Consider the following 17,874-nt stretch of genomic DNA (forward strand, 5'->3'; position numbering starts at 1 on the left):
ATTAAAGTCCAAAGCATCTGTTACATGGGAATTGTATGGTACAATACTCATTAATTCCCTTTGTGGATGTTAACATCTTCTAATAAGTATTTTTAAAATATAGAGTCCACAGATGCAGAAATGTTTTTTTTACAGCTGAAGGCTGTGAACAACTGATTTTGCAGGGGTTTGATGGTGAAGCCAGAACCTCTTGTATCAAGGATTAGATGCATGACAGTATATTCCGTTTCTCAGGAAAGCATCCTACCAAGCGGGCAACAAAATACCCTGGGTGTAGCCTGCCTGCCTCATTGCCTTACAGTTAGAGCATTTCCACTGCAAGCAGCATATTTAACAATCTAGCAATGACATCAGGTAAACTTTGAGGAGATTAGACTCAGGTTTCTGTCCTCACTCCCATGAATGCTGAGATACATCCACACCTTACGGCTTGGTAGGTAGGCTACTGGTCTAGGAAGCATTCATTTTGATTTCCAATAAGTTTCCAAGTATTACCAATACTTCTTCACATTACTGTGTGCTACACGTTACGAAATGTGCACAGGCATCAATTCTGAATTACAATATTGACTTCTGCATTTTAGTCTGTAATGCTCTGCTGCTTCTCAAGATCTCATGACAAATGCAGTTCAATCTAGAAGGCAGCTGTATCTTTAACTGCAATATTTTTATTTTCAGTCTAACTGCTAAAACAGAATTAGCCTTCAAAGATTTAGCCAAATTCTGGCCTCTTCAAGTTCAGTAATAAGATCACAGTGCTTTTGACCAACCAGTCATCTCACTTTAAATGAAAACCTATTTCTTGATACTGATTTAACAAAATAATTTTAGAAAATGGATTATCCCATTAAGATAATACAAAACAAACAGATGCTTTATTAGCAATCTCTCCATACATATTCCATAAACTTTCAACAGAGGTTCACTACATTAGAGAGGGATATATGACCTACCTTAGTCAACTATTTAGCCTAGCATTTGATTTTGAAAAGTGACTGCTAACAACCGCTTGAGGGGGAAAAAATACACCAGTCCGTAGAAAGCAAAGGCAGGATAATCTGATCACTAGAACAATTTTATCATGAACCTCACCAAGCACTATTAGCTATGGCCAGAGAAACCTAAAGCTGCTTTTCTTGCATCTTTAGATACAACTGAGCACTCCTGCAATTTACCTCAATGTTGCTCCATCTTTCCTGGAATGGAGCCTGTTCTTTTCCTTCATTAGCATGCACTGGAAAGGAGTTCCACGGACCAGTTACATGTTACATGAAAAGCTGCTGCCCTGTGCTAGGTTCCTGTTTTCCACCTTCAAGTTAAGTTCTTCAGCTAGACAATACAAAGTATAGAAATGCTGTCTCAGCCTTTCATTAATTTACGTATTTCTAACACTTTCCTTCTTAATCATCTGCTTCCTAAAACTGATGTTCTTTCGTCCACAATAAAATGGTCTTCATGAATATTTTCTTCAATCTTCATTTCACCCTTCTCTGAACCTTTTTAGGCTGCATTAGTTTTTCTCAGATGGTAGTAGTAACTCTGAAATTATTTCAGAGAAGAACTTACCACCAGAAACACAGTATTTCTGTTGTGCTCCATTCCATTCTCGACAATCCCATTCATTCATTTGGTCACAAGTTTATAGAGCATTCCCTTATGTACAGTGATATCCTGTTCTGAGCACGTAAAATCTCAAGTATTTGCAAGAAAAGTTGCACTTATTTGTCTCAGTATTTATGTTTATCAAAGTCTGTCACTCCATGATCTCCTCACCCTGTCAGTTCTGGCTGTAGGTCCCGGCAGCAGCATCTCTACCTCACCAGCCTAAGGAACTGTGTTGGAGAACTTGGCATGTGTTGCTGCACCAGCTGTCATTCTTCTCTTCAAGTCATGAATGCACGATGTGAGGCCAATCCACCAGCGTTCGCCTTTCCAGCGATACCATTTCACCTTATTTTTTGGTCCCTTGGACAGTTTTACATCTACCACAACATTATGCTTCTTATTCCAAAGGCTTCAAAAAATAAAGTTATCGTCAGAAACCCAAACAAATTTAATTCAATCAGTTCTTTATTCACTGCCTTACCAAGAATGTCAGACAATGGCAACAGAATAGCAGAACAACTTTCCTCTGCAGAAATAAGTCTTGCATACTACTATTTAAGTTTTGTTTGTTTGCTTTAATTCCAGTTTTAACTATGAAGCATATTCCTTGGTCACATGAGCATCCTTTTTAGCAAGCACAGTAAGAGATGCTCCCTTGAAATCCCTTCAGAGATTAGACCCTTTTTAAAAAATGTAGCTTTATGGGCTCACATTATTTAAGTGGTCACTTCATTCCTAAAGCCCTTCAGAACACCCAAGTTCATTCCAGTCAGGCTAGGTGACTCGCATGAGTTGGCTTCAGCAACTCTTTGACATGCCAAAAATCAATTAGCTTCATCAGCAGAAAAGAGCTGACTGGTTACCTTCCCATTATCCTTTGGACTAAACACTGAGGCAAACAAACTTTCACATTTTAACATTTTCATCTTTCCTAATTTTTCTTTAAAGCCCAGATGACCCAGCACACACATTCCTCCTTGGGATTCCCATTTCCAATAAATTATGTCTACACAGCTTTAGATACCTTATAAAAAATTATTTCAGATGCTGATGTTATTTGTGACCATTTATGTTCCTTGGTTTGGGGGGGTTGTTTTGGGGGGAGGGGGTTAAGTTTTGTTTTCAAGAGCCTGGAACAGGCTTTAGCTTAACTAAACCCTTAAACCTCACAGATATGCACGACGTGCTTTGTATCTTACCTTGGCCAGAAGCATGCATATATGAAGTCAACCTATAATACAGACCTCTGAAGTCCACAGATGTCCTAATCTAAATATATTCTAGGTTTTTATGTCAAAACACCTTTCACGTACAGTCCAGCTGATGGATGTTCATCCCATGTCCTGTACATCTGAAGTTCACATCCATCCATCCAATGCTAATGAATCACTATTGTTGTTCAGACGTGCGAACATGAACCCAACAGAACCTGCGTGAGAGAAACTCCATTTCACATTAACTTGCTGGTACAATTAAAAAAAAAGACAGAAATTGGGGCAGAGCAGTGAGTCCTGCTTAGGTAGAAATTTCTAAAAGGTTCACAAGTTTGAAATGCAAAAAATTGCATTAGGCATTTGTTTGGATTCTCAACTTCTTTAGAATAACCTAGTAACAAATTACCAAAACCACCTCAAAAACTGACTTGAGAATAAATTTTCTAGCCCATCCACAGTTACGCCTCCTATCTCCTTTAGAATCCACTTCCTGCTTTGATCTGTCAAAAACGGATGCAGCAAACACATCAAGTAGATTAAGTCCCATTTGCCTTCCAAGACTTCAGAAGAAATAGGCACTCTTCCAGTAAGCTAACTGAAGCCAATCTGTACCCTCATTTTCCCATAGCTGACACCCTAGTCAGTGAAAGCCAAATCAAGTGACAACTGTAAAAAAGAAATTATGTCTAAGCTGCAGGGAACATAGTGGCAACAGAGGTGAAGATGAGAGTGAGTATCCTTTCCAGCTACAATGGACTGCAGTAGCAGCCTTCAGTTCCTTCAAGGCACATTGCACTGACATCCCATCATGCCCTACAGAGTACTGGTCCTTGCAAAGTGCTCAGGCAGAACCTCATGTCTTCATCTCACCAGCTACCCAAGTCTGAAATGACCTCTGTAGTTTACCAAGTGTAAAACAATCAAGCATCTGATCACTGTAGAGTCTGCGCTTGCAATGATTATCTGTGCACCACAGTTTTATCAATGAGTTTATGCACGTCTACACATCTCGGAAAAATAACATATATACATTCACTTAGCACACGAATACCACAAGCATCTTTGGAAATATTTGTACCAGATGCCTGCAGGCTATAAACATGAAACTTTTTTATTGTCTGTGTACACAAAGGCCAGAGTCAAAGTTAATTTTCACCTTTAATAAGCTCATGATTCTTTGTTATTTAATACTCTGTAAAAAGGTATTACAGATTGATAGATTATTGCAGTGACTTCTAAAGAACAGCCATGAGGCTGAAACTACAATATCAAATATTTAATAATTGATTCTATCTACTACAGCATGAAGAAAAATACTTTTAAAATAAACAGTATTTAACTGAAAACATAGAAATGGAGCTTTCTTTCTTACAGTATGGTAACGTATCTATATTCCAAGACTAACATTTTTTAAAAAAATGCTAGATCTTGAAAGGTCATAGATAAAAAGTCATGATGAAGATGAACCAGTTTTGCCCAGAAATGCTATAATGAGCACACTGCAGAGTTTTTCAGCAAATCCTAGTTTTGCCAAGCTTCAAGAGGCAAAAGCCTGAAATGTAAAAGCTTCCAAATTGTCTAGCTAAGTCCACTTGTTCTGCTCTTGAAGGCCCAGTGACCCACCCTGCTTTAAGGCAGCGTGTCGCCGCAACTGTTCTTTGCTGACAGGAATGCCATCAGGAAGAGACGATTCAGGTCCTTACGATGCCAGGCCTAATAAAAAGCCTCCGACAAATCCACTGGACACCACGATGTTCTGTTTGATAAATTCTGTTGACTGAGAAGAAAAACAATATTTGTAAAGAACTGAGTCAGGTGTGCCCAGATGTAATATTTAACACTTAGCACAACTGCCTGGAAACAGTAATACTAAAATTATGGAGGAGGGAAGCAATGTGTTTAAAAACATAAAGCTAGGTGGCAACTGCTGGCACCAATGGAGTGAAAACTGATTCTCAGCTGTCTTTAAGAATATATTTAAAATACAGTTTGCATTTTAAAAATCAAAATACAGAGGAATTATCATCGCAATTTCACGCCATTACCACTTTTGTTTTGATATTAAAACAAGACAGATGTTTTACAAACTCTCTTGGAAAAAAAAAAAAGCACGAGTACTATCATCACTTCAATTTTAATAACATGAAAGAAGTTTTTAAAAATACTTTTCTTTGGAAGACTAGATCACTGAAAAAGAAATACACTTCACTCCATTATGAGCCAGTTTCCTGACAACTTAATGCTACAAAACCCATGTATGTATGACATTTGTATACAATATTTCATTAAGTAATAGCACATAGTATAACACGTTATATCAAACAAGTGCCATTTCATAAATCCTCCACTTCAAACACTTCAGATTGGCTACTAGTGCACAATTAGAAGAGAGTAACATTACCTGGGGAAAAAAAAACAAAAACAAAAACAAAGGGAAAAAGAAAACAAAAAGGAAACAGCCAAAACCCCCATTCTGTCCCACCCATTTCTGCAGTGGGATGGGGAACAGGTTGAGCTATTTGGGGTACAGAAGCAGCTAAAAAAACATCTCTTGAACTTTCACTTCACATTCACGTTAAAATTTAAATTTTTATCAACCTATATGCAACTCCATACAGGTTAAATCTGAGATGTCAAAACTCGTAATTAGAGTGCTAGTGTGGCTGCTGTTAAATTGTCTGCAACATATTCCAAATCAAGATTCAGAGTTACTGAGAAAGAAACTTAGATAGTCTGTATGAAATTTGAAAATATCTAAAAACAGGCTGGTGGCAGTGTTTTGGTTTTTTTTTCATGATTAAATAAAAGCCTTCAAATAACAGAATGAGACAGCCTTAGTGACACTGACCACTATCACAGGCTACCTCTTTCCAACACATTATGCAACTGATGGATTCTGACGACAGATATTCTTCAAACTGTATAAAAATGAGATAAACCCCACAACTCCAGATACGACGTGGTTATAGCTTTTCTCCAGAAACAAAGGTCAGTCATTTTCCAACTAAGTAATTTTGTTATCAGCCGACTAAGAAGATCTGGGTTTTGTCTTTGTAGCTACCATGTTTTAACCACAACACCCTCGACTTCTTACTGTGTCAGGACCTGTGTGTCATCTTTAAAAGTTGAACGAACTGGAAAGCTAAATGAAAAGGAGAGTATAATCTGCTAACTTTTAATAAGATATACAGCCAGACCATCTCTGATGCCTTCCAGTTTTGTACCTGCATTTTCAACTAATCATCACCTGCAGTGGAACGTAACAAAAACTGGCTGGTTGAAAACAGTTTATCACCTTAGACTTACCTCTTCAATTAGAGTATTGATTTCAGGTGCTGCCTTATTTGCACGCTTTTTTAACTGCTTTTTTGCTTTGTTTACGTCTTTTTCAACTCTCTTCCAGTCAACTTGTACATATCCACTGTGACTAGCAATCTACGAAAATAAAGTGTATTTAGTAGTTGTAGTTAACATTTTATGAGTCAAAATATAGTATCTTAGTACCTACACTTTTTTAACTTTAATTTCAGACATTGTGCCAAATACAGCAGGTACTCTGCTTAAAAAACGAGTATTTTCCACAGTAACAACAATTCAAATTAGAACAAGCAATGACAAAATTCAGTAGACTACTGTTAATTTTACCTCTCTCTATTGTTTAGTTATAAAAGCTTTCAATATCAATATTTTTCCTCAGCATTTACTGTAACTTTACTTGTAAGAAAAGGAAAGAGAAAAAAACGTTCATAGGACAACAATGAAAAAAACTTTCATTTCAGCTTCTTTCAGAATTGCGGAATTCAAATTTGTGACAGGATATTTGGGACTAATCAGAATAATCCCTGGAAATACTGAAAATTATTATTTTCTCCTACATCATTTAAATCGGCCAAGAAAAAAGTATTTAATTCAAGAGAATTCCCATACTTTTTATAAAACCAGTTAGTAGAAAAATAACACACCCTGTGTACAGCACAAGTTCTGTAACATCAGCAAAATGGGCAAGTTTTGGGGGATTGTTCATACCAATTTACGCTGAAACTCCCAAAACACTTAAACAACATCCATGAGATTTTTAGCACATTTCACCATCATCCCAACCCTTTTTTTCTCTTACTAAGATTTTGTCCTGGAAAAACAAAAGATGTTCTGTTGCTTAACCAACACTAGACAGTCCCACCAATTTCCTTAAGACAATTCACAAAAGAAATACATATTTAAATGTTTATAAGATCATAGCTTAAAAAAAGAATCAGGTAATTACTACATGCTCTAGAGAACAGTTAAAATAAGCAACTCATTACCTGGGAAAAAAAGAGAGGAAAAATCAAAACTAAGGATTACTGCTTGTTTTAGGGGCTAAAACAAATAGATACAGACCACTAATTTAAAGGCAAGCGACTAATATGAAAAGCAGTTTATGAAGAATAATATTTCTCAGATCCTTCTTAAGGTCATGTTTGGCAAATTCATGTACTTTATGTAAATGTGTTCTATGCGAATGGCACAATTGGTAAATAAAATTCACAGATAATGAAGTTTTGTGGAACAGATATTTAAATATGCAATTTATTTGGGGTGGCATAAAAAAAAGTTTGACATCACTTACAGCCACTGAATTTTATTTTTCACATGGTCTAATTTTAGTTATTTGGTAGAAAGAACTGTCATGATCCTGGAGGAAAAAAAAAAAACAAAAAACCAAAAACACCCAGCAACACAAAACCAAACCACAGGAAAAAAATTAAAAATAATTTCAAAATTAAAAAAAAAAAACAACACACCCCACAACACACCACCACAAAAAAAAAAAAAATCACCACAACCCCCTCCCCAAACTAAAATGAAGCAAGCGTCAGACAGATTTTGTCTAAATTAAAGTTCCTAAATGAAGCTCCTAAAAGGCCACGTATGTCAGAAAGTAAACTTCAGTTTCCATCTTTGAACAAGATTTAAGAAAACAATTAATCGGACAAATGCAAAATAAACTTATTAAATATTATATTCTCCTTTACTTCATACATCAGAATATAACAAATTCACTGACCTTGCCTGCCTGTTGTAAAACCACTTATCCACACAGGCACTAGTGTTAGGGAGGGATACCTAATTAAAGACTGTGTATGGTATAAAAACATGAACAAGTCACTGGATGACATACCAGGAAAAAGAAAGTGTTGCATATTGGGGTAATTTTTATAATATAAATTTAACAGGAATTACAAAAAGGCCCAAGTGTTGACATGGTGCCTTCTAACTCATACAACTGAAAACTAAATATGGATTGATCTACCCAGTCCAACACAATGTACGAAATGCTAATATATTTGTTTATATACAGTTTAATTAGCTCATTTATCCATACAGTACAAGGATGAGGCACAAGTTTTTTATTAAGTTCTTTATCTCTCCAGTAGTTACAACTCACATTTGTATCAAAACTCCAGTTTAAATAATACAAATTATACTACTTTTCTCCCTAAGATTAGTAGCAGAAATCTCAAGTTTTGCTTTTGAGTTTTTGTACACATCTACGAAATAAGCAAGAGGACAACATTTTGAATATAAAATTTATAATTAAGAAAAAACCCCAAACAAACAAACAAACAACAAACCTGTACTTCACTGCAGTGACAGAGTCTGTGTCATATCTACTTTGGCTGCAATAATTATATAACTTTGTAGGTAAGTGCAGAAATAATTCCACTGAACTGAAATGCTGGTGAGACATTTCAATTTTTAGACCCTAATATATCATAAAAACTCTATGAGCTTACAACAGTAAATTTACATAAACACAAAAATCTTACAGTTCTTTAGTATTTTTGAACTCCCACCCCTACAATAATAGAGAAGCTAAAATAGTAATATTCCATTGGCAGTTCCATACTTTATGTATGAGAGTCATATAGGTCTATACATAGAGATATATATTCTTAGAAGAGCCATATGGGGGTGTGTGTATGTATATATATACAAAAATCTACATATATGTATATATAATAATATATACATTATATATACATATATACCTCTCCCTCACATATCACATTAGTAAAATTTATTTTTGTGCAAGATCTTCCAGAACTGCTGAAAAAATAATGAAAAAATACAACAACTCAAGAATACTAAAAATATGTGCATCTTTCTCTACAGTATCAAAGAAAACCGAGATCTTAAGGGAAGACCTCATTTTGGGGATGATGCTGGAGAGGCATGTAAATATTTTGTTGATGTGAAACATTAGTAAGGGTAATGAGCAAAAAAAACCATTTAAGAGCAAAAAACTGATACAGCAAGATGGGACAAAAGAGTTCTAATTTCCTCAAAGAGAAAACCTCTGATACTAAAAAAGCCCAACCAAGCCCAGAAGGTACAGGTGGCTCCCTGTGTTCAGTTGCTTGCACAGCATGCAGAAGCCACGTATACTTCTACATATTTACTGGTATTTACATAGGTAGCAACCCCCACCACACTCAACCAGTTTCCAGAACAGATCTGACAAGTATCTCACTTCAATATAAAAATGAGGAGGGACTGAGAAACGATACAACATTTTTGGCAGAGACTGGCACAGCTCCACTGTAACCGGCAAAACTACTCCAATTAACAAAGGCAAAGAAACAGTGCCACTCCATTTCATGTCAAAACCTGCAAGAAATAGGGGTTTTGTTCCAAAGGCTAACTCCCAACTACCATTTGCTTTGGCTGTTCCACTGAATGTTCCCTCAAAGTCTGCAGATGTCAACTGTGAAGTGGGATATTCAATGCAAAGCTGAATACAACTTCTCATTAAGCCTCCACCCCAAAAGCACATGGTTCTCTCCTCACTTCACTGAGATGCCACATCATCATGGTAAGCTATCAACAAACCCCTGTGTGATAGATAACCAAGGATATCTTAGAGTTTATTTTGCTTCTTGTATTGTTTTCAAAGATTTACTTAAGTTAGAAAATAATTTAGTGAAGAACTCAATTCATCAATGGCATGCTAATGTAAGTAGGCAAAATACATTAGTGAAAGCAAAAACAACAAAAATACAATTTAGTGATTAAATAATAGTCAACACACAGTGGAAAAACCCGCAATTTGTATGTTGACTGCAGAGCAAAAAGCAACGAGACCATCATTAAAGATACAGGAGTTTAAAAACAGACAGAACAGGTGCTCATTAAGAACAATTGTTTTTAACTAATTGATTTTAGCAGAACCACGAGTTCATACTTTCCTACTCTTAGTATTTCACTGAACTCCGTGCTGTATAAACCAGAAGTTATACAAGAAAAATCCCTTACTTGCTATGAGAAAGGAATGGTCTTTTCCTTAATACAGTTTGTGGGGTACTGGTCTTACACCAGCATATTTTAAGAGCTACACGTATTTCAATAAAAAGGATGGTTAATTGGTTAAATTAAGCTGTTGACACATCCAGCACAAAGATGTAATAACAGATCTTAATTTTGATAAACTGTGCAAATTCCTTAATATAATTTTTATTCTCTCCTCGGACTATTTTTCATTTAATCTGTAATAAGACTGAAAAATTTCTAGATCACTTACAAAAAACTGAAAAAATCTTTTTTGTTTCTTGTACAAACTGCCACTCAAAAAATGTATTGCTTTCAGTTTCCCGCTAGATTTCTTGAGATGAAGTCATCACATGCTGAAGAAAAAAAAAAAAAAGGCATTTTTTTTAGTTTCAGGACTAAAAAGTTTCATTGAATGGGCTTTCACCAAGAATCTTTCCTTCTGTAGCTATTCTTCTTGTTTTAGCAGGTAATTACAGCACCAATATTGCAATCGGAAGTTGAAATTAAATCTGCAGCTTCAGAGAAATATACAGATAAAAATGAAGCTTCTAGTCATGTGCTGAAACGCGCCTCTGCCCACTCAGGGTAAGCACTGAACATGTGTTCATAGGAAAATTAAAATCATGATGTGTGATCTTTAAATGAAAAAATTAAAGACTATAGAAATGTGATTACGCTATAGAATTTATGACACAGCATTAAAATGCAAACCGTTTTGAATTAAAATGAAAGACTAAGACATTTGCTTAATTCTCTTCCAAGAGAATCTGATCTTACTTAATTAAAGATATAGACAAGTCAACCAAAATATGCAGCTCATTCTTCCCCTTGGATAATATTCCTTTTCAGATATACTGTGAGACTAGCTAAGAAATGAGACACTCAAACACATGGCAAATCTATTTTATGTACAGGAAAGCTGCCCTAGCTTCACAACTCAAAAAGCAAAAATACTGCACAAGTAACATGTTTTAAGTAATTTCTGTTTTCTTTTGTCTATATGTCTTAGTTTTAACTTTTCAGCTTCCTGTAGTTAGACGCACTAATGAAGGCACCTGCAGGCAACGTTCTGCCCACTAGCGCTGGACGCCAGGCCTTGTTCCGTAGGCTTGTCAGTCATATTTAGATAAGAACTGCCATTCAAAGAATTAAGACCAATGGCATACAATAAGAGGAGCTTCTGGTCTTTAAGTCAACTAGATGAAAAGCATCATGTGTACTTCAAGATCCACTGCATATACATATATATATATAAAGATTTAATTATTCCCTCATGATCCAGGAATATAACGTTATGTGCTAAAGAAGTCCAGAGAACTCCATCAAATCGATTCATTTGCTGGCATAGCACATTTTGCCAAAAATTTACATCTGGATGATTCTAAACCCTTTCAGATTCAACACTCTTGTTAAATATCCAGGTACAAGGCCAATAACCAGTGATATCCAGGAGACTTAGAAGGGCCATAAACGCATAATGCTGAAGTGGAATGAATGCTAATACTATAAAGCTTCATTATCAAAACTATTTCTCTCTTTTTGCATTGTTGTTGATGCTTGGTTTTGAGTAATTAAAAATACAACACATTTTTTTGAAAACAAATCAAATAGCTCCAGGAGCATGCATTCTCATGTAAGTGCTGCAGTTCAGTTATACGTTCAACAAGGAGTTTAAAACAAACCAACCTGAACAAAAAACCCCAAACCAAACCCCAAACCAGTAGAGAACATGATCATGAAGGAAGCAAGAGCACAGCACACAACTGTGACAGTTCGATGCATTACACAGCAGCAATCAGAGGTACCACCCAAACCTTCCGGATCAACGGTTGACTGCAACAGCCATTACTATCAAAGAAATAACTAAAAGTGAGATATGCTTTTCAGAAACCCTCCAGGGTGATGTTGGAAAGAATAAAATATGTATCTCCAACATCCTGTCTCAAAATGGTATACTATTTGCAGTCTATTTCCTATTTGAGGAAAAATAATAAGCTCACAGGTATTAAGATATGAAAAATGCCAGTAAAAAAATTAAGAATTACTTGGCATCTTAGAGAAGGATATGTAAAATTCTCCTTCACTTGAAATTTCTTCATCTAATGTAAAGGCTTTCTGGAAATATCCCCTCTCCTAACCACACTATCTGATGAAAAATGCAAATGGCCGTGCCAGATAACATCATTAAAAAAATTCAGACTTGAAATCCAATTGAACAGAGGAATGCAACAAAGCTCTCAGATGTCAGCAAAGCTTCAGAGGTTCAACAGATATAACTAGTAAATACAGCGTGGGGAGAAAAGAGAAAAATGTGGCTTTGTAATGGGACCAGAGCACCCCCCAAGCAACTGCCAAAGCAGCCTACTTCTAAACCACTGACAAAATTCTCAAACCTATTTAAAATAAATACAGGTTAAATTCCTTGATCTCCCTAACAAGAGGTTTACAGGCAGTTCCTCTAATCTGGCAATACTGAATTACATATAGCATCTCAGTTTCTGCACAAAGGTTTCTTTTTGGCTTACTACAAACTATTTTACAGGACACAGTATATTCCAATTTACCACTGATTTTTAGAAATGTCTCTTTTGCACGCAATATTTCAGCTGAAATGTAAGTTTTTGATTGATAAGACTAAAAAGATGAATTAGATAAGAAGCCTTCCTAGTTAAATTCTACCCAACAGCTGTGTTTTTCCTATTGTTTAGTAAATAACATTTGCCAACTTATAAAGCATGAAATGCTACATACTTGAAGTAGAAGAAAGCCACCACCCACTGCAGTTGCTGCAAGCTTTCCGACTTTCTGGAACAAAAATCCCGCACACCTTAGGAGAACAAAAAAAACCCTCAGTCCAATGAAATTTGTCTACTGAACAATGCCACACTTCAAAAATTCCTGACTACAACTATTACTATTTTTTCATTTTACAAAGCAAATGTATCAATTCACATTTTAAAATTTTAAAAACAGAATATTTAATACAAACAATATTTAATTAATAACATCTAACAGAAGACAAAATGAGTAATGGTTGCTAGGTCATGATTGTCTGATGGTGCCTTTAAAGTAAGCTTGAAATCTCCAGACCTTGTCTATACACAAAAGCTGCACACTGCTATTAAATGTAGCATGTTAGTAGAGCACGGTGTAATAAATACAGAAGTGCCATTAAAACTGTTCCCAAATGGAAGGTTAATATATTACGCCATCATTTAGCTTAACTACATGACCCATAAGTTAAATATCTCAGGTAAAAAGAAGTTACATCTCTACCGCAGGAGTTAAAATAAGCAGGGCCCTTCTACTGGGCCATGGCCTCAGTCTATTTTTAATGGATCAAAGTAACCAGCAAATTAGTATCTCCTTCACAGTCTCCAAACACTCCCATATCAGAGAACAGCACAGATACTGATATCATGGAATGATTTGGGCAGGAAGGGACCTCTGGAGGCCATCTGATACAGCCACCTTTCCAAAACTGGGCCAGCTGCAAAGTCCAATCCAACCTCCAAGCTAAACCAGGTTGCTCAGGGTCCTATTTAAAATAAATACAGGCAAGCCTCGAATGTTTCCAAGGTTGATGGTTCCATAACTTCTCTGGGCAACTCTACTCATGTCTGACTCCTTCCTCCTGCCGCCCACACACACACAGGAGAATCTTTTTCCCCCTGCATCTGAATAGTGAATTCATATTTATAGACGTGAATACAGATGGAGAGGTATAGACATCTACAGATCCTGTAATATACAGTTTCCAGATCTTTCAATAAGCCAGTTTTTATGTATGCCAGATGAACTCTTCCCTAGAAGTACCAGAGTTTACGTATACACAAATAACTTTTAAAAATAACTTTAAGGATACAGAGGCAAATAAAAAAAAAAAAAAAGACTGAAAGCTAAGTCTACACTCCTCAAAGCTGCACTGAGCCTGGACATGACAATTCCATTTTTAGTCTACTTCACCTTGCAAATCTGGCATAATTCTGTTTTAAAAGTTACTGTGCTACCATAATGTTGCTTTTCACTGAACTTATTTAGAATACTGGAATAAACAAATACCACTCAAATATCTTTGACAAACAGAAAATAACTTGACATAGTTGCTAAGACTGTGGCCACATTTTCCAGTTTAAGTTCTGATCATTACTGTCTAGTTTTCACCATGAATCATTTTAGTGTAACTATGCTGTGGTATCTCTCTTCAGTTAACATGAGAGCAGACTGTTAATTTGTTCAAAATGGCTCCAGCTGAATTTAGAGGAAAAAAAGTCGCTATAAAATTGGGATCTTAAATCAAAGTACATTCTGCCACACATTTTCTTCATTTCTTTTACCTATAAAATGTGTTAGCCATAACATAACTAGGTTTCTAAATCTCTACTATTAAGGAAATATGCTTTTCCATACAAACAAAAATTATATGCAGTAATTTGCCATTTATTCCTTGTACTTCTAGAGTTCTGACATTTCCCCAAATCCTTTCCAGAATAACTGGTATGAGTTTCCTTAGCTAACTGGTATTTTACCAATACGACAAAACAGTTTAGAATGACAAGTCGGAGTAACGAGTTCAAGAAATTGTTCACATATGGATAATCTTGATCAATGATAAAGGAAATCTGTTTCAAATAGTCTTGGAAAGGGATCTTCTAAGAACAGTAAAACATCTAGCAAAGTTATGAGAAGTGATGCTCCCTCACCAGCCAGTCACGCCACCCATCACAATCTGGGTAGCTACAGAATATTTTTCTACAATTGGTCCTGAATTTCGGCCAAACACGCGATTCCACCAATGGTGACGCCGTGCATATTCTGTTAAATCCAACACTTCATAGGAATCATCGTCACTTTCATGTTCTTGAAAAAAAAAAACAAAAAAAGAAAAAACAAAGAAAGAAAAGCGTTATTTTCTCAGTTATACAGTAAATTAACAATCTATGTAAACCCCCTAAATATTAACAACTGGTTGTGGTATTAACTGGCTAATCCCACTGTTTAAATTGCAGTATACAGGCTACCTATGGTCCAGCAGCTCCCAGAACAAAGGACTTGGGAGTTTTTATGCCATAATCTTTGAAACTAAGGAAGATAAGACTATAGGGAAGGTGTAATCTATAAAATCCATGACTGGCACAGAAAAGGTGAACAGGAATCTCCTACCTGTTCAAGTTGAGAAACCAAAAAGTATCAGATGAAACTAGAAGGTTCAAAACAACAAAAGGAAGTATTCCTGTCCTTCACCCCTCACCCCCCCCAAAAAGCCCTGGTTAACCCATGAAACAGCTCTCTGCAGGTTGCTGTAGATACCAAAAGCTGATGTGGCCTCCAAATAACACCAGAATAAAAGGGGAAATTAAAAAAAAAAAATCCATCGGGGGCTGTCAGACACAAGGACAACAACCGTGGCTAATGAGGTCTTAGGCTGAAAATCATTAAAAACATTCTGAGAATGTATCACTACATGCTTACCCTGTTAAATCTTAGTTCATCCTGCAGCTGATGGCTTTCAGACATGGGATGCTGGGCTTTCACCTGACCTACTACAATTCCTTTTACAATCTTAAGCAATCTGAAACATGTCTAATGTAACAGAAAAGACACACATCTCTTCTGGATAGACAAAAACATAGAAAGATTGAGAATTTCTGGCCCAGTGTTTTCCTCAGAGGGCTAGACATCAGCATATGCTAATAAGCCAAGGACACTTCTGATCCTTTTCCACAACAGATGAAATGGATGAGGCTGGGACTTCAACCAAGTTCGACACTTTCAGTACAGTTCTGTCAACACTTTCAAAATAGCCCTCCTAGAACTTCGAGATCCTAAATACCACATAAACATCAAAGAGATGACCATATCTTTTTTGAAAGAGTATTTTAAAAACATATAATAGTTCAATGGACAAATATACATGAACTAATGCCCACTTCAGTAAAATATATTTAAGGTGAAATATAAGCTCAGCAATTATGCTGGGACATTCCAAAGACAAAGAGAAATCAAATTACTACCTAGAATTACAAAGACTGTAGATATAAACATCCTACTGTCAGAAACTTTTTTAAACTCTTACTACAAGTATGGGTAAAAGGTTAGAGAATGGAAGAAACACCCATGTAGGTATGAATTCTTTCCCTTTGTTATCACCTAAATGTTCCAGAGCACTAAAACATAAATAGCAAGACTCGTAATGCTAAAATGGTGTTACTGAATTTTCATTATTTCCAACTTTGAGACAAGAGTGCAAACTGTTTAACATCTTTAAATGGAAAAGAACATAAAAATGCCATCGCAGACTGTTAGATCAGTTAATTCTGCCCCTAAATCAATATTATTCAAATAAAACCCCAAACAAGTATAACATGTTGTGCAGAAAATAATATTAGAGCTTTTTCTATTGATTAAAAAAAAAAAATATTCGTTTCCTAGCAGGAGTAGAACTGTGGCTGTGCAAAAGGCGTTACACCATAAGGCCACACCGACACACTTAAAACATCCGCAAGTTAAAAGACGTGGAGACGGCGGAGCCCAGGAAAACCGCTCCCGGTTCCCCCAGTCCGCCCTGCCGGTGCAGTTCGAGGCCCCGCCGAGGCCAGAGCCCGGCACCTGCCACTTTCTGCCCCCGCGGGCTCTGCCGGCACTTGAGTTCCACGGCGGCTTCCAGCCGAGGGCCCGCTGCTCCCTCCCCACCCCCTCACGCCGCACCCCCCCGAGAAGGCCGGTCGGCGCCGCCGCCGCAGGACGAAGCCGCGAAGCCCGGGCAAAGGCCGGGAGAGGTGCCAGGGCCGCCGGCAACCGCCACTTGAGCCGGCGCGGGGACGGGCCAACGGCAGCGCGCGAGACGCGGCGCGCAGGCGCCCCGCCCCTCCCCCACCGGCCGCGCGGACAGGGAGGACGGACGGGGGAGGGGCAGAGCCCGGGCCAGCCCTCCCCGCGGCGCCGGCACCATCTGGGGTACCAGGCCGCCCGCCGCCCCCGGGAAGAAGGGCGGCCGCCATGCCTCCTCCCCTGTCCCGTAAGGGGACGGAACAGGACGCGCCGCTGCGGACGCACCCGAGCCCACGGGGAGCTCACTGACCTGGGGCGGTGCGGGGCCTCCGCGCCGCCATGTTGGCCGGTGTTGACAGCCGAGCCGGGCCGGGCCTGCGGCCGCCTCGCTCCGCCCACAGAGGGCCGCTCTGCGCCGCCAACAGCCGCGCCGCCCCGCGCGCTCCCGCCGCGGCACCGCCCCCTCGGCCGCCGCGGCGCGGCAGCGCGCATGCGCCCGGCACCCTCCCCTTCCCCCGCGGCAGCGCTCGGGGGCTCTCCCCGAGGCGGCGGGTGACGTCACGGGGCTGCGCCGCGGAGGATTGTGGGGGCTGTAGTTCCCCGTGGGGGGGCAGGGCGGCCATTTTCAAAAAGCCCCCGAGCTCTGGCCGTTGGGGGGAGGTGGGAGGTTCCAGGTCCCCCACGCAGCGGCACCTGCGGGCGCGAAGCGTCCCGTTAAAAATCAATAACCAGGAAAACGAAACAACACGCAAGGCCCCTCAAAGGACAAAGGTCACAGTCAATGCGAGCCATGAAACATTTAATAAGAGGCGAAATTTGGAACTGCCCGACCCCGGTTTTAACTCCCTTTCCGCGACGCAAAGATGGGTGCTGCTGGTCCTGCTTTGGTGGGCTGAGAGCCGCCCAGCTTCATGTCACTGCCCTTGTTTCGTTCTCCTGTCGTGTGCAGCTCCATACGAGCTCTACAGCCATA

At 38.4% G+C, this 17,874-nt stretch overlaps 1 protein-coding gene across 2 annotated transcripts; it reads right to left on the reverse strand.

The window, feature by feature from the left end:
• Nucleotides 1–1,149: 1,149 nt before the first annotated feature.
• On the reverse strand, nucleotides 1,150–17,368 carry FUNDC1 (FUN14 domain containing 1). Of its 2 annotated transcripts, XR_010606531.1 has the most exons (6): nucleotides 17,212–17,368; nucleotides 14,834–14,990; nucleotides 12,882–12,957; nucleotides 6,126–6,254; nucleotides 4,443–4,596; nucleotides 1,150–3,034 (listed from the first exon to the last, which is right to left on the reverse strand). XR_010606531.1 is itself a non-coding variant. In XM_065640370.1 (5 exons), exons 1-5 carry the CDS (start codon nucleotides 17,240–17,242, stop codon nucleotides 4,519–4,521), a joined length of 471 nt encoding a protein of 156 aa, XP_065496442.1. In that variant the 5' UTR covers nucleotides 17,243–17,368; the 3' UTR covers nucleotides 3,965–4,518. The 2 variants fall into 2 exon arrangements, 1 of the variants encoding a protein (XP_065496442.1); XM_065640370.1 differs by lacking the exon at nucleotides 1,150–3,034 and having other exon boundaries at nucleotides 3,965–4,596.
• Between the last annotated feature and the right edge of the window lie 506 nt (nucleotides 17,369–17,874).

The sequence above is a fragment of the Caloenas nicobarica genome, chromosome 1, assembly GCF_036013445.1.
Source record: "Caloenas nicobarica isolate bCalNic1 chromosome 1, bCalNic1.hap1, whole genome shotgun sequence".
NCBI classification, from domain to species: Eukaryota; Metazoa; Chordata; class Aves; order Columbiformes; family Columbidae; genus Caloenas; species Caloenas nicobarica.

Coding starts and splice junctions, on each gene's coding strand:
- FUNDC1 (XM_065640370.1), bottom strand. CDS start 17,242: ATGGCGGCGCGGAGGCCCCGCACCGCCCCAG. Junction 6,255..12,881: donor GTGGCTTTCTTCTACTTCAA/GTATGTAGCATT, acceptor TTATTTTCGTAG/ATTGCTAGTCACAGTGGATA. Junction 4,597..6,125: donor TCAATACTCTAATTGAAGAG/GTAAGTCTAAGG, acceptor TTTTCTTCTCAG/TCAACAGAATTTATCAAACA.